This window comes from Paralichthys olivaceus, chromosome 9 (genome assembly GCF_024713975.1).
Source record: "Paralichthys olivaceus isolate ysfri-2021 chromosome 9, ASM2471397v2, whole genome shotgun sequence".
Taxonomy (NCBI): Eukaryota; Metazoa; Chordata; class Actinopteri; order Pleuronectiformes; family Paralichthyidae; genus Paralichthys; species Paralichthys olivaceus.
In genome coordinates, this window is record NC_091101.1 from 19189036 (window position 1) to 19216721 (window position 27686).

At 43.6% G+C, this 27686-nt stretch overlaps 1 protein-coding gene and 1 long non-coding RNA gene across 9 annotated transcripts in view; one reads left to right on the top strand and one right to left on the bottom strand.

Annotated features, from left to right (window-relative positions):
• The first annotated feature begins 659 nt into the window (after nt 1-659).
• pcdh19 (protocadherin 19) overlaps nt 660-27686 on the top strand; it is a 53152-nt gene continuing 26125 nt past the window's right edge. Inside the window, exons 1-2 of one of the 8 annotated variants that reach the window (XM_069532152.1) lie at nt 660-4058; nt 6429-6561. In XM_069532152.1, coding sequence (XP_069388253.1) covers nt 1912-4058; nt 6429-6561 — 2280 coding nt within the window. In that variant the 5' untranslated portion in view covers nt 660-1911. Of the gene's footprint in view, nt 4059-6428; nt 6775-27686 lie in introns of all 8 variants that reach the window. The other 7 variants (XM_069532153.1, XM_020084647.2, XM_020084656.2 and 4 more) reach the window with 7 other exon arrangements.
• LOC138411537 (uncharacterized) overlaps nt 14082-27686 on the bottom strand; it is a 155443-nt gene continuing 141838 nt past the window's right edge. Inside the window, exon 3 of the long non-coding RNA XR_011244156.1 lies at nt 14082-14189. This is a non-coding gene — a long non-coding RNA (uncharacterized lncRNA). The remainder of the gene's footprint in view (nt 14190-27686) is intronic.

The window sequence follows — 27686 nt, forward strand, 5'->3', positions numbered from 1 at the left end:
GTGATGATGTATTGATTTTGCCCATGTGAAGATTTCTGCCCAGCATGCTGCTACATGGAAACCATAATCTATGATGTTTGCAGGTTTGGGAATTCTCCCACCATGGGGTCTGATGTGGTCCAAGTTCACAACGCGCACATTAAAGGCCAGAGAGCCACGGTTTGTTATGATGCAACAGAATGCGCACAGTTGCAGCGAGTGAATGGAGCAACGGGCTCCATCAGCTGGCTTTGAAAGGAGGCTGCGCGAGGTGCTGTTGGGTTTGATGCTAACCGCTTTGGCACAGAGGTTAAACCAAACTGTGCCACGCCACTGAGGATGAAACAGAACCATATAAGTCCGGAGATAACATCATGCAGGATCCCCGGTGAGGAGATGTTTGTGTCACCTGTTATATATAATTGGCCACTGCTGCAGAAGACAAAACAAGGGGACGTGGGTGAAAAGTTATGCTTAGCATCTCCCCTCTCTCCCTCTGCGTCTGCAGGGGGAGAAATTAATCTTCTCCCCCCTCTGCGGCACTGTTGGGACCCCGCTCAAACACACCCATGTGTGCCCTCCCCCGGACCTTTTTTTTAACGATCATCAAACTGCAGAGCCTCGTGTTTCAACTTGTAACGCAGTAATTGCCCGTGGAGTCGTCCATCTGCAGGGGAACAGGTAGTTGGCCCGTGTCTCTTTGCTGCGCGTCGCCCCACCCACCAGCAGCTCCGGTCCTCCTGTGTAACCCCTGATTGGCTGCGGGGATTGCGGGTCGGAGACTGAGCGCTCGCCTCGGAGCTGCGCGTCCTCCAGTGTGGACCAGTGCAGCGAGAAGAGCGCACGTTGGAGTCAACTACACAGACAGCGAGTGGAGATTTCTGTTTTTACCCAGGCTGGATACAGGCTCCTTCTGCTCTGCTGCAGCCCATCGTGGGAGCCCATCGTTTTGTACATACACAGAGGCTCCTGCATCGTTTTCTTCCTGCTGGCTTTTTGGCAACATTTGCATTGGATTTTTTTTTTTTGTGCGTGTTGCATGGACTAATTACCAGGATGTGTGCTGCCTTTTCCAAGTGAGATACGAGGAAATTAATTAGTAAGTAAAAGCTTCAAGACTAAATCTACTGGAGATAAAAAGGTAATCGGGACTTCAGTGATTTTCACCAGATATTCCTGCAGTTGCAGACCTCTTCTTTTACGCAGAAATATCCGGACTTGAGCTGTTGAATAATTTTGTGACTGCAGAGCCTTTTAGATCTCTTTTTTCTCCTCACATCAGATGTGCCGATTGAAAGCCTATAGCTGCCGTCCGAGGAGGAGATTTCCCCACAGTCTGTGAAAAATACGCACAGAGTAAGATGTTCATCCAAAATGCGACTTAAATATCTGCTGGCACGAAGGCGGAGAATTTAACAAGGACTTTCTAACCCCATCACTACATCTGCAGAGAAGATTGAATTTTTTTGTTGTATGTGTGGACTTGCAGACATTTTCCTTTTTGCGTTCATGCAGTTAGATTGAATTCCCCCTCATTTTCAGGCCACTTGAAAATGGACAGTTCTTCACACGAGTCGTGCATGATAAGAGTTGCTCGGATTTACACGGTGAAATCAGTGTTGTGAGAAGATTCAGCATGTTTTCACACATCCGTCGTCCCCAATGTTTCGTCCGCTGCAGTAGACCGGAGGATGTGCTCTGCCTGAGAAGAGTGAAATAGGCTGAGGCACTTGTTAGAATTATAGCTTCCACATCATGATTTAATTTGCGCACACGAGAGACATTCGTCACCCAAACACTTCTGAGGACGTTTCAATGAGATGATTCACTTGGAACATTTTTGCTGTTTTCTCTGACGAGCCTTCTTTGTGCGTAATTATCAAGGTTTTTTTTTTTATTAGGAAGAGAGAGAAAAAAAGATCAACAGGTACAATGCAAACCAAGGAGATGGATTTAATTCAATTAATCGCCGTGTTCGTTTTACTTTGGGTCGGGGCTGAGGCGGTCATCAACCTGAAGTATGGAATAAACGAGGAGATGAAGCCCGGGTCAGTGATTGGAAACGTGACAAAGGACGCGCTAAAGCAAGGATTTCAGATTGCACCGCAGCCCCCATACTTGAGGGTGATTTCCAATTCAGAGCCGCGATGGGTGGAACTGAGTCCAGCCGGAATCCTTACAACCCAAATGAAAATAGACCGGGATGTAGTTTGTCGACAGAACCCAAAGTGTATTATTTCCCTAGAAGTGATGTCAAACTCTATGGAGATCTGTGTCATCAAAGTTGAAATTGAGGATTTGAACGATAACGCGCCCAGATTCCCAACGAGCCACATTGACATTGAGATTTCTGAGAATGCCTCCCCTGGTACGAGGTTTCCCCTAGAGGGGGCAAGTGATCCGGACTCGGGGATCTTTGGAGTGCAATCATATTCCATCACCCCAAATGAGCTATTCGGACTGGAAATAAAGACCAGAGGGGATGGGTCCAAAATAGCTGAGCTTGTGGTGCAGAAATCATTAGACAGGGAGACACAGTCACACTACCAGTATGAAATCAGCGCAGAAGATGGAGGAGACCCTCCTAAGATAGGCGCGGTCCAGTTAAATATCAAGGTAATTGATTCTAATGACAACAACCCCGTTTTTGACGAGCCAGTGTATACTGTTAATGTGATGGAGAATTCCCCTATCAATACATTAGTCATAGACTTGAACGCAACGGATCCTGACGAGGGCACTAATGGAGAGATTGTGTACTCCTTCAACAGTTATGTCACAGAGAAAACGAGAGATGCTTTTAAAATTGACCCCAGAACTGGGATCATCACTGTCAACGGTGTTTTGGATTATGAGACGACGCAAATATACGAGATCGACATCCAGGCCAAAGATTTAGGTCCCAACTCTATCCCAGCTCACTGCAAAGTCACAGTGAATGTGATGGATACGAACGATAACCCACCTGTCATCAGTTTACTCTCACTGAACACTGAGATGGTGGAAGTTAGTGAGAATGCACAGCGTGGATATGTCATTGCGCTGGTGAGGGTGTCAGATAAGGATTCTGGGGCAAATGGAAAAGTGCAGTGCAGGCTTCAGGGCAATGTTCCGTTCAGACTGCAAGAATATGAAAGCTTCTCCACTATACTGGTCGATGGCAGGCTGGACAGAGAGCAAAAGGACACATACAACCTGACCATCCAAGCCGAGGACAGTGGCAGCCCTCCTTTACGCGCCACAAAATCCCTAGTAGTCAAAGTCACAGATGAAAATGACAACCCTCCCCACTTCCTCAAGCCTCACTATCAGGAGATGGTGATGGAAAACAACCTCCCTGGTTCATGTCTGCTCGCAGTATCAGCAGAAGACCCGGACCTGGGGATGAATGGCACAGTTTCATATTCCATAGTCCCTGGTGAGATTAAGCACATGGATGTAAACACATATGTCAGCATAAACCCATCAGGCCGCATTTACTCCATGAGATCGTTCGACCATGAATACACCAGGACTTTTGATTTCAAAGTTTTGGCCAGGGACAATGGTAACCCCTCTTTGTCAAGTAATGCCACGGTGCGTATTGTGGTGCTTGATGTCAACGACAACACACCTGTGATGACAAACCCCCCTCTGGTTAATGGCACAGCGGAGGTCTCCATCCCCAGAAATGCTGGGGTGGGTTACATGGTGACCCAGGTGAAAGCAGATGACTACGATGAGGGGGAGAACGGGCGGCTGACCTACACCATCTCGGAGGGGGACCGGGCTTTCTTTGAAATTGACCAGGTGAACGGGGAGGTGCGCTCCACCAGGATGTTTGGGGAAAATGCCAAGTCCACCTACGAGATCACAGTGGTGGCGAGGGACCACGGCAAGCCCTCCCTCTCCGCCTCGGCCTACATCGTGGTGTACCTCTCGCCAGACCTGAATGCGCAGGAGCCTATTGGACCAGTCAACCTGTCCCTCATCTTCATCATCGCTCTGGGCTCCATCGCTGCCATCCTGTTTGTCACTATGATTTTTGTGGCAGTGAAGTGCAAGCGGGATAACAAGGAGATCCGGACGTACAACTGCAGGTACTGACCGAATCTCTTATGTGTGTGTGAGTGAGAGACTAAACGAGAGAGATAGACGGTGGTGTGTGTGACCGTGATCGTGTGTAAAACTGTGGGGTGAAGTGCATTGCTTTTTGTCATGCAGCATGTAGAGGCCCGACTGTGAGGACTGCAGATTTTTTTTCCGTCAGCTGAAAGTGAAACAGACCTAAATAAACCCTTCAGCTTTAAATCAGACACATTCTGTTGAGGCCCACTGTTCCGTGTTAGGCAAACGTGATTGATTGATTTAATCCTTCCATTGTAACCAATTGACTCATAAATATGACGGTTCAACTGTCATGTTCAATTTGCTGGTGTGTTGCCGGACAATTAACGTCCCACTGGTTCAATAGCAGTCCTAGACATTTATTATTTTACGTCCACCATGGCTGATTGCCTGTTATCAGCTTTAATCTAGTGTGATCATGGACAATCATCTGGGATCATTCACATCTACCTCTGTCTTAGAACAATAAGATGTTATAATATTGATGACAAAAGTAATAATCCCATTTTTTTGTTTTATAAAATCATGTAAGGTCACAACACAGTCATTTACTATTTAGCCTTTTTTTGCAGATTATTATAATCCCAGACCTTTGCACGTCTGTTTTGTTCATCAATCTGAACATCAGCTCTGGCTTTGATTTCCCTCTGCCACATTACCACTATAAATTTACATATAGATTGGATTTGAGATTTAACCTGAAGCTATAATCATATTTTGCTCCAGACCTAATTTTGTTGATTTGAAGTTAAGTTGGGCTATTTTTCAACGTATAGTGATTAAAAAGATATTCTAAAACTTCCCCAATATTACTCAGAATAAATAGAATACTTACTAGAAGAAATATTTTTGTAATTCCCCAGTTATATATATTTTTTTTAATAATCCGTGCATTTTAAACATTTAAAGATTGTAAACAGTTCTTCTCAGCATATACACACTACACTATACGTCTTGATTTGATAGAATGGTCCACCAGTGAGCTCACATCTTCATCAAAACAACTTTTTTTAAATCATATTTTTTAAAGTCTTTTATATGTGTTTTCACAGAGAAAAAACAGTGATAACAACAACAACAAATTCAAAACTGCTCTCAGAACTTTGCTCTCCTAGCGTGAGCCGCTCTCCCTGCTGGGTGCTTTAATCAGCACTGCTGTGTTCAGCTTCTCAGTCACCACCTCAAATATGAGGAGCAGTTATCTCCAATTTATTGCTTGTCCTCTGTCAATCTGTCTGACTCTGAAGATTTCCCCCTCCCAATTTTCAATTTGGGCACAAAGTAGAGAGACAACATATTAAAATGATAAATGGAAAAGAGTATTTTCCACCCTTGCAGCTGCCCATTTTCTTTCCTCTGAATCAAGGGGGAGCAGAATGGGGGTGGGAGCTGTTTTCAAGATGCAATCTAAAAGAAAAATGAAAAAGACAAACTACAATGGTGCTCCTTAGCCAGTGTGATTTTAGAAGCGACAGAGGATTAGAGCTGCATTTTAGTGAGGAACAGAGGCCAGTGGGGGTTGGTGTAGCAGAGAGCTTCCAGACAAGATGAGAAAGAAAACAGACACATTTCAGATATTGCAATTTTATGGGTAACTATAGTTTCCTTGTGAGCATTAACGGGAAAATAAGCCATATGCTCTAAGCCCTGGGGTTGAAAATGGACTCTTACAGAGTTTGAAGTATGCAGATCATTAAAAACATCCCAAATTGTATAGAATATGTCTATTGAAGATTGTGGTTAGTCATCACTATAGAGCACATAGCATCTGTTGTCCTGTGGAAAACTGCAAGGCTGTGCGAATAATGGATATTTTCCCCAGTCTAAGGCTCCTTTGATAAAACGTGGCTGTGCTGCTCATTTGCTCTTATTAAAGTCAAAATACTCATATCAAGTTTGCAGCAGCCACTGAGAGCAGCTAAATGAATTTGAATCTGCAGTTCTCCTGCACTTCGTTTTGCTAGTAGGCTTGCTTGGTAATGAAAGAAAAAATGGAATTAGTGTGGGTTGTGTGCTTTGAATATGATTGCATATACCGGTAGTGCTGCTGAGTACCAGTGTGTCGTTTTGCTTGGCTTCTGTGGTTTTGGCATGTTTTTGGCATGCCTGCCTGTTTGTGTCTTGTCGATTGTTGAGCATGCAAATGCAAACAAATAAGGGATGAGAGCTCCATCGCAAGCTGGGAGTGGGGGAGTCACCTTAGTGTGCTGTTCCACCGCTGGACACCGGCAATGTCTGGCACCCATGGTTGAACAGTGCCCTAGCTGGCATGGCGGGGAAGCATTTTGACCATGTGGACAGGGGAGGGGAAGGCAGAGCACTGCTTTATTGAGTCTGTTCAGTTTCTTCTACTTGCGCAGGGTGGCAGAGTACTCATATGGCAACCAGAAGAAGTCCAGCAAGAAGAAGAAGCTGAGCAAGAATGACATCCGCCTGGTGCCACGAGACGTCGAGGAGACAGACAAGATGAATGTGGTGAGTTGCTCGTCTCTCACCTCCTCGCTCAACTACTTCGACTACCACCAGCAGAGCCTGCCGCTGGGCTGCAGGCGCTCCGAGAGCACCTTCCTCAACGTGGAGAACCAGAACTCACGCAATGCAGCTCCCAACCATGGCTATCAGCACCCGTTCACTGGGCAGAGCCACCAACAGCCAGACCTCATCATCAACGGCATGCCACTGCCAGAGGTGAGATACACTCCCCTGTGCTCTGTTCTAAATCCTCGGCTGGGCAGCCTTCGGTGTTAGGGTTAGAACTAAAGGGAAGGGGATGGGGTTGGTACTAAAATTTATATGATAATAAGATGTATATGATTTAATGTAAGGTTTAATCAAAAACAAGAAAGAACCACCTTTGTTAGGTTTCCTTTTCATTAATTATGACTAATAGGTCTGCTTAATGGTGCTAAATCTTCAGTATGAGTTGTAAAGATGGTACCCACCACCTTTCAACACATCTCAAGGTCTAGTGACATTTAGCATTCCATCATACCACAGATCATAGTGTCGGTGAGACACCTGACTTTTACTGATTGAAAGCTGAGCGATTTCAAGTGGAGCTTGTGACATTGTCAATCTGAGCAGAATCCTTCGAGGCATTTCAAGGTGCAGAGACACTGAGGCTGACCTGTGAGTGAGAGCGCTTTGCCAAGCACAATTTTGGAGGCCTGACAAAGTGGATTATTTGGCCTCTCCCTACTCCGTGTGTTTACTCTCTCTATTGTGTGAGCTGAGCTATTGTTACCAAAAAAAAAGAACACAAGTCTGAGCACCTGCCAGGTATATTGACCCAACTGATCTGCTCCACCACACGTCATTTCAGGTGCTAGCAGAAAAAAAAAATAATTGCTTAAACGCTTTATCTGTGTGTCGTCCATTTGGCTGCAGTGTTGCCGCATGGCCGCTCTGCACAGACACATTGAATTACCCTGACGTACCATGCATGGCTCCAGCAGAGCAGTGAAGGTCTGACTTGAAAAACTATTCAAGCTGACAGAGTGTATGCCGACAAGTTGATCTTTAGTTTATAGATTTTTGTGTGTATGAACTGGTCTATTGGATTCTTTGGGCAACCTTCCCCTCTCTCTCTTCGTGACCCACTTCTCCTCAATCCCTTGGGGGAGAGGGACATTTATGTTTGTGTGAGTGCAAGAGAAAAATGTGCATCGGTATGTGTGTGCGTGTGTGTTTATTTACAAATGTGTATCACCCTTGCTCCCATAGACGGCAGCAAATAAGCTCCATGCACATACACACACAGTCACAGAGACACTTGTAATTGATGACTCCAATCTCCGTTTGACATTCAGTGAGGAGCAGGTGGGGGTGCAGGGTTGGGAGCGGGGTCTTAAAACAAGGAACACAAGATGGATATTGATGTATTGACTGGATGATCCAGCAAGATCCAGGCACCGGTGGATCCTGAAGGGTCAATGAGACCTACTTGCAGGCATGCTGATTTACTGGGCCTGTCTGAGCTGGTTCCGATTGAGTGTGTGTGTGAGTAACGCAGGTGGAAAGAATGAGAAATGTTGTAGGGGGCTGTCTGGTGGTGTTATCCGGTCAGTGGAGGCAGAGATGGGGGATTCAGTCGGAGCGTGTACTGACCTGTATGCTGTGATTGCATTTGCTGGTAGGTAGTGCTCTGCGGGTCGCCACCACCCTTTCCTCAGCCCAAAAAAAAAATGTGGGTCTGGCTCCAGAATGAAATCAAGCACCTTTGTAAAAAGCCAGAGCAGCATCCTGTCTCTGTGGCTTAACCATCCAATAAAAGCACATTTGCCGCAGGATTAGGAAGGCCTTTATTTGTTTCAGCTCATGAAAAAGCAGAGAGGGAGACAAATAGGGTTGAAGATTGATTTTGATGATTCCATATGCAAAGCTCGGAGTTGTCTTGATAGAGCTGTGTGAGGGCAGATCAGAGAGATAAGGAGGGAAGATGTGAGCGAGGGTGAATGAGTCTCAGTGCCAGGTGTCTGAGCCCCGGCTACGTTTTCTCATTTTCTTAGAGGCACTTGATTGGTTTGATAGAGGCCGGGCCTGTTTAGCATGCAGCCTCATTCGCTCTCCGCCTTACACATGATGTTGACAAACATCTCTTTGACCCAGCCTTTGCATCTTTTCTCTGGACTGAGAAGAGAGCGTGTGAGTGAGAAAGTAAGTGAGTGAGAATGCGAGAAAGTAAGTGAGAAATAGCAGTAGCTGCGTGTTTACCCTCCGACCTCAGCCCGACGATGGATGTCATTGTCTGCTTTTCTCCCCACTGTGACATTTGCAAGAGAGACAAGCTCTACAGTATTTTCAAACATTGCTCTTAACTGGCAAATGTTTTAGTATAATTACAATACCATTTATAGCACAAACAAACAGCGGTGAAATGACTGATAATTGCTTTGTTACAATGAGCAAGCTTAGGCTTGAAACCACTTGACTCCACAAGTCCTCAACCCATATTCCATTGACTGGCTAGGACACACAAGTGGCTGCACTGTTGTGATTACTGAGGCAGCTTTGTCCCAAAAATTGTTTTCATCCTGAGGCCAACCTCATAATTATCCATGATTCATTTATCCTCAGCGGAAGAGCTGTTTTGTTTTTACACCAGGGCACGATGATGTCTCCGTGTTTGTTTATTTTCCAAACGTGCAGTTTAAAATGATCATACCCATCAGAATGTGGATATGGGGTCAGATTTGGTTAGCTAATGGAGGGAAAGAGGATATGGGCTTGTGTCTTTTTTGTAATTTATGTTTATAATCGATGCAAGGTTCTTCTCTATTGTTAGTTTATGTGGGGCAGCGAGCATCCTGCTTATGTCAGAGCAGCTGGAGTCAAGCTTTTCCTGCTTCAGACAAAGCACCGTGGAACACACACACACACACACACACACACACACACACACACATAAACACGGCAGACTTGGCCAAGATAACAGTGACAGGTCTCCCCGAAGGCCTCGTACCTGCAATTGCATTGTGTGTATTGTATTCTCCCTTGTGAGAACGTGCACATGTATATACCTCCCCCCCCGAACATCGCTGTCCATTGTTTTGAGACGCATCAGCTGTGAGATGTTTGTTAGACCTGCCCGTGGTAGCACTAATATGAATGCTCACAGTAGAATAGAGCTGTCTTCCACGGCTTAATTATAGTGAATCACTTGGTGGGGGAAACAATTATACAGCAAAGGAATGGCCTTTGGCTAGAATGTGTTTTTAAATTTGCACTTAGGCTTCTCACACCTGTGATTCCAGATAATGAGCAGTGCAGAAAAAATAACTTATCCTACTGTATTGATTACGCTCATTCAGGTAGACTGCATATTTTGTCTTTTACACTGCGGTGAATGACTCAGAAAAAGATGGTACATTTATCAGGAAAAAGGTGATAAATGCCTTAGAAAAAAAAGGGGTTGGACTTTGCACTGCACGCTGGAGAACGTTCAGTGTTCATTATGCGGCGAAGAGTGCGCTTGACAAGTTCAGTTAATTGATAATTGATGCAGTCGTCCTCCAGATTCTCTCTGCACCGTTTCCTTGAAGATACTGCGGCTACACAAGCCTCTGTGATACCGTGTTGTACGCCACAGTGTTGGGTTCAGATGTACATATTTGTGTTTGTTTGTTCAGCTCTCGCAGCCAATCAAAGCATCTTAAATGAGAAAATGAAAAATGAGGCAAAACAAGAGAGGAGGTATCTCAGTCCACTCGCTGCTTCTCCCTGTTAGCGAAGAAGATGTTTTGATGTGGATGTAGGAGAGACAACAGGGAGTGGTTCCAGCAAAGCCTCGCTATCACTTCACATCAGGACAATATGCATGGGAGCATCCAAACGTGTCATATTGAGCATGCAAAGTACATGTCATGCTGTCAGCGCACCCTACACATCTGTTGACACCCCCCCCCCCCCCCACACACACACACACGCACGCACTCATGAATACACAAATGCATACATGATATTTCTTATGGAGTGTCACATTTATTTGAAGTATGGGCTGTGACATTATCATTTACATCGTTATGACCAACTCAGAAAACTCACAGCAGCAGAAATGAGCAGCATAATTTCACATATTCGATAATCAAACCCTGTTGTGATCCTGCATTTAAAGTACTTTGTTAATGTTGTTATGATATTGTCATCATTCCCTGGTGTTTAAGATATGAAGAGCTATGACTGCTTCTAATAATATTTCCTTAATAGCGTCTGTCATTTTAGTGTTCTAGCGTTAATGAAAAAGTTTCTAACAGTGAAGACCGTTTTACAGTAGATTAAATAAATGTTATTTCACCCGACTTTCACTGCTTTTCAATTTTTTTACCGCAGAGTTTTCTGTGGGGATGCAGCTTTTATTTTCAGTTTATCTTTACAGACAGACTGTATCCGGACAAATCATTTAGCTTGTGTTTGTTTGTTGATTCGAACGGGCTGGGATTGACAGAAAGAACGTCAGCTGCTGGTTGAAAGTGTAATTGGGAGAGGACAACATGGAAAGCAGAGATGCACAAAGTGGAAGTAAAACTGTCTCAGCTCGCACATTGTTGCCGAATGCTCTTGTCACTGCAGCTGGAGACTCTGGATAGAGCTTCACAATGTAGAAGTCCATCGCTCGGTATTCATTTTTCAGTTGTGCACAGTTTTCAATGCAGTTTGGGAAGTGACTAGAAGGAAATGGGTCGGACATTTAAAAAAAATATCCTGGTCATAATCTACACATAATAAAAATAAGGATTTAAGAAGTACGTAATTGAAAGCCTTAAATAAATCTCTGGTATTTTAACTTAATAGTTTTCAGAGTCCCTAATAACATCAAGGGAAGAAACTCTTTTTAAAGATTGATAAAAAAAAAAGTGCACATTCAATTTAATATTATTCTAAATTCATACAATGGAAAATATAGCCACACCAATATTTAGTTAAAAAGCCTTATAGAGAATATACAGACTGTGCAACACTGAACAGTTTGTCAGTGACTATTCACGGTGGGAAAGAAACTAAAAGGTATACAGATATTGTGGAGTAAGGGAAGGTATACATAACTGCTTGATCTGCCGTCTCTGTGTTTTTTAGTATTTTTATTTTCATGTGTCGAAGGAGTAGGTTGCTGCATTCTTTAAAGTCTCCACCTCTCAGAGGATTTCAGAGGGAATTGTTTCATCTACAAAAGCTTTTGATTGAGTGGCAGATGAACCTGTTAATTATTTAGAGAGGTTATTTGTAAGGCAGCGGCTTCAGAAATACTCTGCGTTTCAAGTGTCACTGTTTATAAGGTGAAATAAAATGTTGTCTGTCAGAAATAAATTATCAGTATGACAGTAATGTATTCAGCGCCCCTCTAACATTCCTTAGCCGGCTCCTCCCATTGTGTTTTACACGGGAATCTGGTGAAGCTGTGGGCTGATTTAGTGACATAACTCAACAAGATGGTTTTCACTTCATGCACAACCAGTGCTAGTTTTACACTCGGCTAGGTTTTTATAGCCTTGACCCCAACCCGCAACACACCAGCACGTCATTCTCGATGTTGCCGAGGTACAATGAAATGACATAACAACCCCGGGCAGCCAGTCACAAGCATCCAGGCCTCTCGTTGGGATCAGAGCACCCAGCCAAAAGAGCTTAAGAGTCAAAACACATGAGTGATGCCGTCTGATGTACACATGTCACCGTATGTGTCCCTAACCACATGTGACTGGTGCGGAGTGTACAGGGGTAGGAACGCTGTGGAGAAATGGCAAGGCCGAGAAAAACCAGGAGAGACAGAGACGAGGGGAGAGAGAGCTATTTATAGAGTGCCAATGATTTTCTTCTACCTGTATCGCTGCTGCCTCAAACGTGTTATTTTTCTCTCTAAAAGGTGGTGTTAGGATGACGGAGAGATTTTATTGCAGAGACCATATCAACCTCCACGGAAAGCAATAATGTCTCTTCTATTGTTGGTGCAACTTCCCCTGAAAAAGTAAATATTGTGATTATTTCAATGTAACGGCAAACGTGGTGAATTGCATTAGAGAAAGTGGAAAGTGGTTTGAGTTTTGCACCAACTCTGTATTAAATTCCAGGATGATATTTTCAAATGGCTGAACTCACGGAGGACATCAGCAAACAGCCATTCTAAGCTGTTTACAATGCAAGCACATAAATATTTTCAAATCAAAAAATTAGATCACAAAGTAGTAATCAGCATAGTTATTCATTGTTTGTGATGAATGTTTTTGCTTCAAGTTGGCAGCCTTGAAAAAAAGTACTTGAAAAGCTCTATCATGTAGAAAGACTTTACTGTCTTTTAAACCTATTTAGCATCAAAGAAAGGGATTTTTTTCATGGAGCAAAATGTAGTAGACATTAGTCATCCCACAAATTATATTAAAAAAAATAATGGACAAGTACCTGAATGCAAAAAGGGGTATAATGGCATTGGACTTATGGGTTGATGGGTCCAGCCGTAAATGAGAGAAGGCTAAATGGAGCGAAGGAAATGGACATAGTGATGATGTTTATCGCTGGGGAAGAGGACGTCATTATGCACCTTGTTACCCTACGAGCAATGCTGCGTGGACGTACAGTAATTACCCATTTAAATGAGTTTCCCACCATGTTGTTCTTTTATTTCTCAAATCAAACCCTCACTCGCAAATATTCTGCATTTAAAATCCCTGGACCGTCGAGTCCCAAACAAAGAGGAAGTTAGAGTCTGGAAATCAACCAGAATTTTATGTGCAGCCGTTCACACAGATTCTTGCAAAGTTTGTGCATCAAATCCTTAATGTTGAGGGAAAGAAGTAAAAACAAAGAAAATAAGAAAGTGTAGGACGAGGGAAGGCTTCAGAATGAATATTAAAAATAACCCTACTCTCATTTACGCAGATATTTTCTGCCTGTGGTTCAAATGCCTGTAGTTTCTTGAATATAGAAAAATAGAAAAGGTCAGCCCACATATTTTAAAAACAAACCCTGAGACTGCTAATGGCCAAGAGTGAAAGCTATTTGCAGTGGAAGCTCATGATACTCTTTAGTGTTTGTCAAGAGGCGTGTGCCCACCTCCGTCGCTCTGACTTCTTTTATAATGTGTGCTGACACGCAGTGTAATAAAGCCTTGATATATACATATACATAGATTTGTCTCTCCTCGCAGATAACAAGAACAAGGGACTCATAATCAGTCTTTGGGGAAATTAAATTTTCCCTGTCCGATCTGCTATGGAAAAATGAAACTAACTTACTAAGTAAACAAAGTGAGAAAAAAGTTGTTTTAATTCTCCAGTAATGACAGTGATGATTGGAATGAGCCAAAAACTAATTTCATCCCAATGTGCAGAGAATAAAAATGAATTCATTAAAATCCGTGGATGTCAGCTTCAACATGTTGTTTTGTTTTCACTGGCTGCTTTAGTTTGGTTAGCCGACTTGTTGCCACATTGTTAAGAGAGTTCCCAGGGCTTTACTCCTGAGTGCTGATGCTGTGGTTTTTGAGTGACAGGAAAGTGGGGGGGGGGGATTCAGTGGAACATAACAATACTCACTGTGAATGGGAAACTTTTCCAAGCAGCCGGCTCTGACACAAGGGAAGAATGACCTTTCCAAGTGTCCTGTTTTTTTGCCTAAAACAAAGAGGGAGCAGGAGGATGTTAGTTAGCATTTCCCCCATCAGATTAAATGTCAACTTCTGCATGCATAATTGTGGAGTGGAGGACGAGGAGGACTTGAAGTGAACCAATTTGTGGGGTGGATAGATGAATCCCGAGCTTAGTTAGTCACTGCATTGCAGATGTTGTCACGGCGCTCTCATCTACTTACACTTTTCTGTTTTAATTGTGGTTATATTTGGACTTTGTTCGTTGGCACCGTACCTGTCTTAGCAGTAATTGTAACATCAAGTGAAACTTAAGTGAGTCAGAAACAAAATAATTCTCCTTTTTTTGTGTGTCTTCATCTTTGTGCAGAAGAAGAATCTAAAGAAGGCAGAGCTGACAAAAGGGAGCAGACGTCATTGTATTACACACACAAATGCTGCATTATACCTGTTTTGTTTGCTCTGGTGGTGCCGAAGCCTTTGCCTGTTTCTCCCCTCTTTTCATTTCAGAAAATTCATACAGTGCTTTTGTTTCTAAGACATAAACCTGGATTTGCATTAGGAAGCCCCTGTATGGGATGTTTGATGAGCGCAGAGGCTGTTGGCAGGCGAGCCACTATAGCAGCAATATCGGCCGCCTCAGAGGCATGCAGCAGTACGGCTAGAGGAGCAGCAGGGTAGCGTAATTGTGCATTGTTCATCCACAGAACAGAGGCAGAGCATGTAATGAGCTGTAGCATTTTCACCCAGCCAGCCTAATGGGCTATGACCGAGTATAGGCCTCTCAGAGCCCTCACGTTCCCTCTGCCCTATGTGGCCGTCGTCTTGGGCCTCTTCCTTTCTTTTCCCCCGCTCCCCCGTTTTTCACTGGCCGATCAGCGTCAACCACTCTTTCACCCCTGCTTTCACCCTCCTTTATCTCTGCTCCCCTACCCATTGTCCCCCTGTCTGCGGAGATGGTGGGACCCCTAATGTGTTCAGTGTGTGGCTCCTTTTCTCATTCATGATGTCTGTAAAGCTCTGAGCATTCAGCCTGATTCAGGCTGACATAAATCAGAATAGCTCATTGACGGAGCACCGTGTGCTTTGTGATTACATTAAAAACCCAAACACTGCATGCAAATAAAAGTTGGGGAATGAGAATTTGCTGATGTTAGGTGAAAAGGATTTGCTGTTAGAAGTCGGCTCATTTTTCTATCAAAGGCTGTTTTGCATTTTGATTATCTAGTTTTCCTGAAAGCAATTCAGGTGGCCCTGTTATGCTCAGGTTTGTTTTTCCTGGGATTAGGGTTTTTCAGAAAGGTCCCAGGCATATTATTTACGTCCATATCTGCTTTCCAGAGATGTGGGAATCCATTTCTTTGCTGGAGCAATACCAGGTCATGTTGGAAAGACAAGAATATGTTCCAGGAGACAGATTAGATATCTCCTCTGAGTGTGGAGGAATAAAAATACTACTAATGATAATAGTTATGATTTCCATGTTAGGGAATTGATAACGACTTCACCTGCCTCTTCGTGCTCTCTTACGGCATCAGAAAACTATATTCGGGGTTCAGTCGGAGTCTGGCTGCGGAGCACAATGGGACATCAGTTTTGACTTTCCCCTCACGTCCACTGTTTGACATACCACAGCTCAGGCGGCCAAGTTAATGAATGAAAAGCACTTGGCCTCTGTCAGACTGCTCCAAGTGCAGCACTTTCTCCTGTAACCCCCCTTAGTTCAAGATTACTCTTCTGTACCTGTTCTCTGTTTGAGTGCTGTTCCCAGTCCAGTCTTGTGTGGATGTTGAGTGAGGAAGGCCGCATGTGTAAGACAGCTCATAATCTTTGTGCTTTAATAACAGGGTGAGTGCTCCGTTGGGGAATGTCACTATGTAGCTGCGTTCAAGGGGCCTTATCTAGTTTGGGTATTATAACTGTTATAACTGTAAGGACTGCTAATAAATTGACATATATGCTCATACATGCATGCACACCTGGGAACAAGAATTGCTGAGTTAAAAACCTTTTTTTTTCTTCTGTAAACTATCAATAAAAGTCATAAAAAAATACAAGCAGAAAATGTGACATTTGGGAAATTAACCTAGTTGCTTTCCTAAGGATTGTTAGACTTTTTTTTTTGCTCTGTGATGTGTTCAGCCTTGTTTTGTACAAACAAGAGCAAGGGGAAGCAGTTAGCGTCCCAACATGATCTAAAATGTTTTTAAAGTATGAGTGGAAACAGTCTAACCTGTGCAGAAATATTTTATTATATTTGAAAATATGGTGATTTGATTTCTTTGCCAGGTGTTACATAACTGTGATATGTCCATTTGAGGATGTCTTGGCTCTGAGCAGTGACTTACCTAATTACTCACTTAATGAAACATGTTGCAAGTGGCACTCATGTTTTATTTTACTTGTTTTTTTTAACATTTGGACGGAACCAGACCCAGCTGCCTCCAGACATTGCTAAGCAAATCATCTCTTGGATCCTGCTTTATACTCAATACATCAATCTTCTCTTATTACTTTCAGCAAAAAAAGTAAATGTGTATTTCCCAAACTGCGGACTATATTTTTTAAATTAAAGTGACAGAAATATATATTTTCCTTGATTAAATTATATTTTCCAGAGAACAAAAAGAATCTAGTTTCAGCTTTGCCTTTGGTATTTTTTTGTCAGAACAGAATGTCGTCTGTCCTAAATGTTAATTTGTGGCTGCCCCTGTTTTGTTTGTGTGTGATAGGAACGGCAGACGAAATACCAAGAGTGATGGGGGGAGGACAGTCGTGGGAGTGGTGTTCTGACTTTTCATTTGTTCACGACCCAGTAATGATCATTTTAGCCTCTAAGCCCCAGATTTGGCCTTGTTTTGCTGTGGGAAAGCAGCATCAGTGGGGACAGAGCAGCCTTGCCCCGGCTCAGAAGCTTGTCGGTGGCTAAGCTAGTTGGCAGCAAAAGTCAGGGACACAGCATGGACAACATTTTGAGTGTAGTTAGAGGAGGTGAGCTGGGAGGTGACAGAGAAGAACAGAAAATTTGCAGTCTCGGTTTGAACAAGCCGGGTTGTGCTACTGTGTTACCTACATTTGTTTGCCTTGTGGCTGAGTGAGAGCATTTTCTAATTATAGACCTCCATCGCTTGCCTTGTTAGCAGTGCTGGTAACAAGCCAGTCGCCAGCTTGCATGAGCAACTGCAGAAAGCTGACTTTTGGTTTAATTTGGAGGACTAGCTATAATCCAGACTAAGTCCCTGAAAGCTGAAGCCCCCTCCCTCCTCCCACTGCTGTTGGATTACGGGAGTGTCTTTAAAAGGATAAGGACCTGCTTATCACTGCTTCCCTCAACACTTGTTTGGGACTTCAGATGTGGGGGAGGACAGTTCATCGTCGCCCAATGTGGCCGGTGAGGATATGAGTCATAGAGATTAGGCATCTGACGACTGAGATCAATGATAATCACAATTTACTGTTTTGGAATCCCCACAGCCACAAAGGCATATGGATCTAAGCATATGCCTCTGCTCTCACCCAAGTGAATTTCACTGTTAAGCTGAAACTGACTGAATAAAGCAGCTGAATCAGACGTCCAACACCACATCATGGTGCAGTGATTGTTTCCTTAATAACAGGCTTTTTTTTTTTACTGATATTTTAGCTGATTGACACAGCCATTCAAGTTTTTAGTGCCAGGGGTTCTTTACTAATTTTCACCTCAGGTTTTTCAAAATGTTCCCAATTATTTATCAAATTAGATTGTCCCAACAGTCCCCCTATGAAGCCAAATTTAAATTCACTAGATCCAGATTTGTATTTATTTTTATTTGGATCTGCACCACACACTCATAAATATCAGTTCTCTAAACATGCCATTAATTATTTTTGAAAAATGTTGCTTGTGCTTCCCAGACCCACTCCACCAGGTTTCATGGAAATCCATGGAGCAGTTTTTTGCATTATCTTCCTTACAAACAAAGCAACACACAATGAGGTAGACAAGAGATTAAAAATAAAAATGTAATAAAAAATACTGGGTATGCAAATCATATACACATTTCACTGAAGAGGTTTGTATAGAAATGTTATCAAGTAAAGTGCAGTGGCACAGGATGATTGCACGAGCAAGTAGAAAAAGCGTTTGTACATAAATATAAGGACATAGGTAATGAAAGCAAGGAGTCTTCTCTTATCCGTACGACCCCAGAAAATAGGCTTTGCCACATAAACCAAAATGTATATACTTGATTTTTGTACAGGTTTATAAATATAACTTGTTGATCAGCTATCTTTACAGCCGCTGGTATGAGGGCCACATTGGATAGAGCGAGGCTAGCTGAAGTTAGCTGTCTATTTTCTTCCCGACTCTGACAGGAGTGGTTCCAATCTTCCGAATGGTGAAAGTGTGAAAGTCTTCCTCTAACGCTTACGGAAAAAGTGAATAAATTATTAGAGGCCAAGAGGGCAGGAAAATTTACAAAAAAATAAATAACTGTTTTTAACATTATATGACAGGATTTATAGAAAAGGTTTGTACTACCAGTTTGAGGCTGTTTGTATCAGTCGCTGCTAATGAAGTGTTGTTAGGAGTTGGTTGGGGGGGCGTCAGTGTTGCAAGAGGGAATAGACACCAATCTAGCACACATAAGTATATGTGTTGTTTGAGATGCTATATTTGAGCATGAGGCTGTTGCTTATCTCACCAGGGTGTGATAGTGGCGAGGTGAGGGAGCTGGTGAATTCCTGGTGGATTTAGGCTGTGAACCTCGAGGTCTCGGCTCAGGAGCATCCTGGGAGTTACAGAGAGAGCCGAGCCTTAGGGGGGGGTTGCAGAAATAGAAGGACCTCGGTGTGACTACTTGTTTACCTTGTTAACCTGTGCACTTGGGTGGAGCAGCACTCAATGTCCCTCTCTCTTTATCGCTCCCGTGCACAAACACACAATTAATAATGATAACTACAGTTAAGAGGTAACACCATGAACTCGAGCTAATGAACACATGTAAGAGCCGGTGATTTGGGAGACGATCACACCTCAAAAGCAGGGAATAGATTTCTGCTGATGCCAATTCACAGATCCACCCTCTAGCACTTTCCTCCAATCTGATCCGTGGATGTTTTCAAACTCTGTTAGCTGGACTTGCCAATAAAATTGGTTTTCAATTTCTATTATTTAGAGAGCATTGGTTGAAATGAAGCAAGTGAGGAGGCAAAGCGACAACCGTCTTCTCCCTCCGAGAGATGAAAGAGGAGTCTCCATGTTCATCCCAGCTCTCCCCTCCTCTTGTCCCTCCCCCATTATCCCCATTACCCATGCAGCCTGCATCCTCTCTAAATTGTTTTGCATGACCTTTGCTACAGTAGCTCTAATTATGACCATCACACAGGCCCTGTAAGGCACACAGCTAATTATGTGGGATTTATCTGAAGGGACATTGGTGCCATTCTTCATAGGCATGTCTTGGCTACCATCAGTGCGGGTGATCTAAACCAGAATAAGGGCAATTTGAGTAATACAGTAAGAGAAATTAGAGTCACAATAATTACATGCAGAGCTGTTATAACAATGAGCAGCTGGTTATTAGTAATAGGGATCCAAATTAACTTGCTGCATGTATGCAGTGCTTTATGTAATTGAGAGGAACAGCATTGTCAAAAAAGAGCAAGGGTGAGAATTGCTGTGCAATATGCATAATGACGTTATTACAGAGCCAGATTGTTGCTGTTTCCTTCCCATTGCTCTGAATTGATGTTTGACAGTGGTAGTTGAAAGATATATTTTCAAAGGCATTGTGGGATTACCCGTTAATGTAGGTACCAGGACCTCTAGTCATTGCATCTCATAAAGAGTTGTTACTAGAGGAAGCAATATTTTTCAAAGCTCGAACATGAATGAAGAGGGGCAGTTGGAGCTGTCTTTTGGCTGGCGGGCAACTCATGTAATGAGCCTAAGAGGTTTCCAATTATTCCACTTGCGATCAAAAAGGAGACGGAGATTACTTCTCTTGCCTCTTTTTTCTTTGACATTTTACACAGTAACATCTTTTGATAGGGGCTGAGGGAGAGAGGAGAGGAAAAAAAAGAACTGCTATTGAGCAGCTGATAGTCTTGAACAGGCTCCAGCAGAACAGTCGTCTCTGTCTAGCAGAGACAAAGCACTGCTTTTGCTGCTCATTTTTTCATTTATTTTTTGGGATACGTGTTTATAATAAAACAAATTTTCCCTGAGCATGGTACATTAGCTTTCTTTCTTATGTCACCTGCACAGAAAAGAACAGAGGCTTTTATTTGACCACAGGCCTTGGCTACAGCCGACTCGATGGCTGATTGCAGCCATATTTTTTCCACAAGCTTGTAAATTGTGAGCAGGCATGTTGGGTACTCACTCACTGCAGTTGTTTTCCTCCTCCGCTTAATAGTGTAAGTCATGTTCCACAGAATACAAAGGGTTGTATTTGATTGTGTACAGCTTTTTCCTGTACTTTTCATTTATTAAATTCCCAGATTACAACTAAAAGCACATTAGATGCCTGGGGGTAACTAAAAGGATTTCTCCACCATAGGATATCAAACTTTATCAGCCTAGGAGAAATAATGCTGAAAAAACAAAAGACAAATAATATTATGTACTACTGCACTGAGACAAAGACAACTCCTCCAATCTGCATCAGCGCAGATAAACATCCAGCCCTAAGATATGTTCTTGTAGATAAGAGCTTAGTGTGTGAGTGTGTGTTTGCAACACACATCTGCACACACAATCACAGACACAACATAGCAGAGCTCTGATAAGCGCTGAATATTACTACATGTTGTTTGTGGTGGCAGAACAAAAGGATTCAAGGGCTTCAAGAAAACAAAGCTGTGGAAAGGTAGATGCAGGGACTTAGATGTGTTTCATTCGGATAGATTTGACTTCATAACATAGGTGTAATTAGGGGGAAACGAGATCTGTGCTGGAGGGTGTGTGTATGTGTATACCCGAGGTCTGAAAATACAGTGCCATGCCCTCCCCTGTGGATCCACTGCGGGGGGAAGGAACGCAGAGTTCCTCCGTCTGTTGCTGTTTTCCATGACCCCGTATATCCCCCCGCGGTGAAAAACGATGTTTGCCCCCAAAGATGGCCCTAATACAAATTAAATTAAATGAAGGCAGTGTGGCTAATCCCTGTGTGTTTCAGCCGCTGAAGCCCCCCCCCCCCCCCCCCCCCCTTACGAATGAGTGGGTCAAGCCCGCTGCATCTGGCCTCCTCTCCACTGGCCCTGCTCCCAAGCTGCTAGACTCCCAGTGCCTGATGGAGACGACAGCCGGCCCCTCTCCGACTTTCTGCCCTACTGCAACTGTACGTGTGTGTGTGTGTGTGTGTGTGTGTGTGCATGAACACGCGTACACTGTAAATTTGAGTTGTTATTCGCTTTCTGACTCACACAGTATTTAGTTCCTATTGCTCGTTTTAACAGTGCACCTGTGTATGAATGAGCATTCTTCAGATTTATTTGTGTTTGTTATTGGTTAATAGATTTCAGACATATTCCTTGTCTTTGCTGAGGACTAGATAAAAAAAATGTACAGTAAAAGCATTTCTTAACATCTCACAGACACTGTGCTAAAGAGCACAGTAACGGAAAAAACAAACAGTAGCATCGGAGGTTGTTTTGCTCTGCCCGTGCCCTAATGGCAGCCTGTCACAGTCCTGTTAACAAGCTGGATTTACAGATGCGGTGGTGATGTGCAAACAGCTAATACGCTGCTGTCAATCCTGCCGCTGACAGCTGCCTGGAAAAACCATCGCAAATTGAAATGCTGGTAAACTGGATCAAAAAGATAACCCCATAGCCTCATCACTGATAAGTAAGCGGTCTGGTGATGTGAAACTAAACGATCTTGTATACCCATCTGTTTAATAAAAAGCCCCCTCCTCTGATACGTACCCTGGCACCGAGCCCGATCGTTTACCCCTGTTCGGAGCACGGGCTCTGTTTTGCGAGACAAAGTGTATCGACTGAGTTTTAGCAGCTGGTTTACACAGATATTGTGTTTAGGGATGTGGGTTAGACGGGAGGGTGGGTTTTTGATGAGCTGGAGTCTGAAGAACATGTTTGTACGTGTGTGTGTGTGTATGTGTGTGTGTGTGTGTGTGTGTGTGTACGTTGCGGATCTGAGCACCTGCACACATGCCCTTTGAAAAGCTCCATCACCCCTCCATCCAGCCAACACACCGAGTAAACATGGTTTGTTTGAGCGAGTGGCCTGGGGTAGTTGGATTAATGAGGGCTGATGAAGTTCCACTTGTATCTGGGTGCTGCCTCCCTATTTGCTGGAGTGGCTGTGATGTGGTAGTGTGTCTGGAGGCGGTGACTCATTCCCTTTACCCAGTGTCAGATTAAGGCATGTCAATAAACAGACCCACTCAATCCATCTCCGAGTGACTGCATCCGCTCACAGAGCCTCCCAGTCTGTAATGAACTGCTGCAAATCTCCATCCAACTAAAATGTCTGGAAAGATGCCTTGTCACAGTCTGTGAGAGAAAAAGCACGAGGGAGGGAGAAAGTGAGGGAGACAGAGAGACTACAGCTGCACAGACGTGACTGGCAGCCACCTTTAAGCTGCTAAGAGGAAATGTACCGAGCCGTGCTCCACCATGTTGTAGAGTGCAAGCAAATCAGCTCTCCTCCTCACAGACTCGCACGTCTCTCATCCCTGCCGTCCAAGTCACTGGGTTAATCAAAAACAGTTTTTAAGTTTACTGATTTCAAAAAGTAATGCTGTTTATTCAGTCACTGCTCTCATGCAAGCGTTTAAGGGAAATGTGTTTACATAATCTGCAGTGTTTCTGAATGTTTATTTTTGAGGCCCAGCCCAGGGGAGGTGGCAGAAACCTTTGGGAATTCCATGTGCGCTAATTTAGCGTGCCCCTCTTCACTCTCAACACTGGTTAATATAGGGCACGAGCAAAGAAGGGAAATGCTATCTAGTAATTCTTTTAGAAAAATGTAATGGCTGCTCAAACATTGCTTGTTTGTAATGCTTATTCCCAGAGGCCCTTGAAACCACCAAATCTTCCTGGATTAGTTACCCACGATGTTTCTAGGATACATCTACTTCTCTCATGTGGCGTCACAGACACATTAACAGATTTTTGGATGATAGGAGTGTGAAAACTTTTCGGTCTGACATCCAAATTAAAGAAAATCCCTCAAGACTCGCCTAAAGGGGAAGTTCCTGCTATTTGAGTTTGATTGGGCTCCACGGGCTTTAAGAAAACTAAGCCGATTTCTTTAAGGAAACAGCGAATGTAGTGAAGTCTTTTTCCTCCCTCCCCCCTTTTTACTATGTAAAACCATGGATCGTTATCTCATCGAGGTTCTCAGGTTTTCTTTTTGACTTGCAGATAGAATCAGTCTGAAAACACACGCAGGCCTCGGCGCTGAACAGGTGTTAAACGAAACCCTAGCCAGCCCTAATGGGCCGGGTGATGCAGGAGACCTCATTCATTCCGAGTGGACACTATAACTCCGTCTGAAAGGATTAAAAGCACCAACCGTGTCTTTAAAGACAAAGACAAAACAAAAACACCGGGCCAGGAAGCCCCACAACCACTGACAGTTTGAAACATGTTGGGCCTGAGCAGTGATTCCCTGGTTAGACAACAGCTCTGACTTAAGCCTCTTTAGCATCAGCCGACTCCGCTGGAATGCAGGCGTCTGCAGAGGGGGTCTATTATTTAAAATCTTTTCATCATGCTGAAAGGGAGGGAAATAGCTTTGACGTTGAGTAGCTCATGAATAATGAATGTTGTTTCTATCAATGTATGTATAATTAATCACATATCTACTAACTGGACTTCTGTGGAGCCTGTCGGCCTGAGTGACATGGAGACTTGTCTGGACGATTGTCTCTGTTTCGGAATAAAAGACAGCTGCATGATCTGCAGTTTCCTATGTGGGGGGGTGCACAGGTGGAGCGAGCTATAGCTGTAGTACGTTGTCTGTTTTCCTCACCCCTACGAGAGCAGGGGGGTGATTGTTTTGGGTGGAGTGGACAACTATTTGTTGGATTTCACATGGGAAGGCAAGAAAAATGAGGAGGAAATGCAAGCAGGAAGTGGTGTTGTGTTTACGTATCTGCTTCATTGTGTTTCAGAGGAGCTGTTACTTAATTTGTTAAAACAATAGTCAACACAAGGACACAAGTGACCTCATAATAGCTCTTAATTCACCCAGTTTATTTTTCTTGTCCGGCCACAAAGACTGCAGAAACACAGGAACTGCAGCGACGCGTGGAAGCTTTTAAAAGCCTTCTCCCCACAGAATCACTCACTTTCATAACAAGATTGATTTCCAGATGGGCTACTGGGTTTGGGTTGAATTGATGGGTGATGAAGTGAAATGATGCAGAGAATGTGGCAGGTTATTTGTCACACATGTACCCCTCTGTCACAATTGATTGTGTATAATTTGAGTTTGCAGGGGAGCCAGTTGATATTAAATGGTAACAAGTCTGTGTATTCATCATGGCGGGCCCCCTTTAGCAGGCAGAAATAGAAAAATGTAATCTCATCCACAACCATGGCTGTGCCTCAGGCACTCTTTCACCCTTTTTACCACTGATCCTCCCTTAGGGGCCTTGCCCTCTCTAAAGGAAGAGGGAAATCTATAATCTAGCAGATGGCAGAGGATCTATGGGAAATTCGATAATCGGGAAGAAGCTGGTGATGATGGTCGCTGAAGTAGAGGGCAGAGAAGTGGAGGTGGTGGAGGGTTATGGCAGCTCAGGGGCCGAAGAGTAGATTTATTCTCACGTGGTCAACAGAATGTAAACCCACGTTGAGGGTGTGCTTTGGTGGTCTATGTCTTCGTCATGGGTGTCATACAGACTGAATGTGAGTTGCTGGGTGTCGACCCAGGGGCGTGGTGGTCGGGCGCCAGCACAGCCATGTGAGTCAGGGATTGTTGGAGCAGTGCCTTTGTGGGGAAGCAGAAAGAGAGAGTGTGTGTGTGTGCTAGAATGTAAATGTGCAAGAGGCTCAGATTGAAGCATTTCTTTTCATAGACACAGTGGATAGGATGAGAAAGTCGCTGCCACACACACACACACACACACACACACACACACACACACACACACATACTCAAATACTCCTCTGCATCCTCACTCTAATATAACACGGAGGTTGGGGAGTATGCAGTGTAATGTAGTGACACCCGGTTTTATCCATCATCTGTTTTTTAAGTTTTAAAAAAAATATATATATCTCTTCTCTTTTCACTCAATCACAACCATACCTACCCTTTTCATGTTTTAATTGCTTTTGATTTGTCCTGTAAATCCTCCCACCACTCTCCCGTTTAGCAATGGGATATCAATAACAAGGCACATTATGTGTAACATTTCCTTCCGGGACCGAGGGGAGTCCATGAGGAAGCTGCTTAACAATAAACTGAGGCACAACCTCCGACTGCACAAACACAGAATGAGGCAGCAGAATTCGATCCGACAGTTTTAATTGATTCTGTCTCGTCTGTTGTTCTGTATGTTCAAACTGTGCATTTTACTGTGGCAGTAAGAGCATTTTGTGTCCACAACAATCATGGATGGATGTTTTCTGTCAGTTAAATTGATGACATTAAAGAGTTGCATCCATGACAGACATGAAACACTCACTTGTGTAATCGAGTTTTCTTCCTGTAGACGCTTGATTTTTTTAGATGCAATCTTGTGCATCCCGCCCCACCCCTGCATGGAAACTGAGCAATTTAGCTCATATTTAATAGATACAGTTTATCTTGAATATTAACTTTGCGTAAAAGATAAATGGTACGCATTTATTTTTAAGCAAGGTTAAATCACATTTTGGCTTTATATCAGTTTAAACTGTAACTATAAAGGAAAAAGAAAATGTCTTCATTTTCTGAGGAATAACAGATCAACATTTGCATCCTTTTTTCAAAATAGCATGTTATTAGTGCATGTGAATGCAACTGTCCATATTTTCCTAACTTGCATCCTTATTAAAATGTACTGTGCTTTGTCAGCCTCGATGATGCATACAGTGGGGCAGCTGTATGACATTTTTTTCTCTCTCTTTCTCTCCTATCTGTGTGACATCTGCTGAACTTGTCGGGTGTTTACTGGTGTAACAACTGGTGTCTTCACTCCCCCACCCCCTCCTCTTCTCTCTGCTGCTCCCCATGCCCCCACACAATGAATACACTTGCATCCAGACTACAGAACCAATTGTCACGCTGGGAGGAAGGCAAATCAAATCTTACGGCAGCAACTAAGCGAGGAGATTGCTTTTCCTCTCAGTGGCAGAGAGGCGAGCCCGTCGTCGCCGTGCCTCAGGTTTTACTGAAGAGAAAGAAGCACAGGGTGAAAAGGGGAAAGCTACTGGGCTGCAGCAGCTGGACCGCAAGTCTCCCGCAGGTCAAGTCTCACCCATTTCCTCCCATCTTCACCCTCTCTCTCGCCACTCTCTTTCCACTTCCTTCCCCACTCATCTTGACACTACCTATCAGTCACCTGGTGGCACCAGGGACTACATTCCTCCCTCCAGTCCCCCAGATGAAACGGAACAATAATTACGGGGATAGAGTGGCTCTGGCCGCCAAACTGGGGCCAGTCAGATCACAACAACACATTGTCCAACCTGATTAAGTAGCCATTTGTGGCATCTTCGCTGTAGTTAAGCAGTCCTCATCATCTTGCCTGAAACTTGACCTCCCAGCAAGATATATTGACATGTCCTCCAATTTGAGGTCAATCAGAAATGTGGGGGCAGACATTACATTTCTTTACAGGAAGCCTGCATTGGCTAATGCATCCGATTCTTCCACAGAAAGGTTATGTCCTCAAGTGTATTTGTTTTATTCCACTGACAATTCCTAAACCAAATGTGGTTATCTCCACTGAATCCTTGGATCAATGAAAAGCTGCTGCTGTGTTGAAGTATGAGATGGAGGGGAAGAGATGGGGATGCAAAAACACTGAATAGTGGAATATTATGAAGAGTCTCCTTTGGCTGCACCGGCTTCACACTTAAGAGGGCTCCGTGTAAAAATCCTGAGAGAGAATTGCATTATGGAAAGTACAGTTCCATTTCAGGACTGGAACAGCATGAAAGCAGGGGCATACTGCCGTCCTTTTCTGGCTGTGCTCACACAGAATCTGCCATCCAAACCAATTACAGGCTGCAGCCAGAGTGACATTCACAAGAAATGTTCTATCTTGTCTTTTAAATGAAGTTTCCCCCTTGTTACTCATGCCTTGCATTTTCATTAGGCTCTCGCTGGATACACAGCCACTGTAGAAGATGAGGCAGTTTAATTCATGTTCTCTGGGAGCAACGTGGAGCACAGGTGGAACATATAGTATATACTCGTACAGTACATGTTTGCACTATTCATGCAAACAGATAGATAGATAGATGGCGGGTGGGCGGGCAGACAAATAGATAGATGAAAAAGAAAATATATTTTTAATTCTTTGATAGAATCAGAATGCAGGATATTTAAAAATAATAAAATAAATCATATATGTTG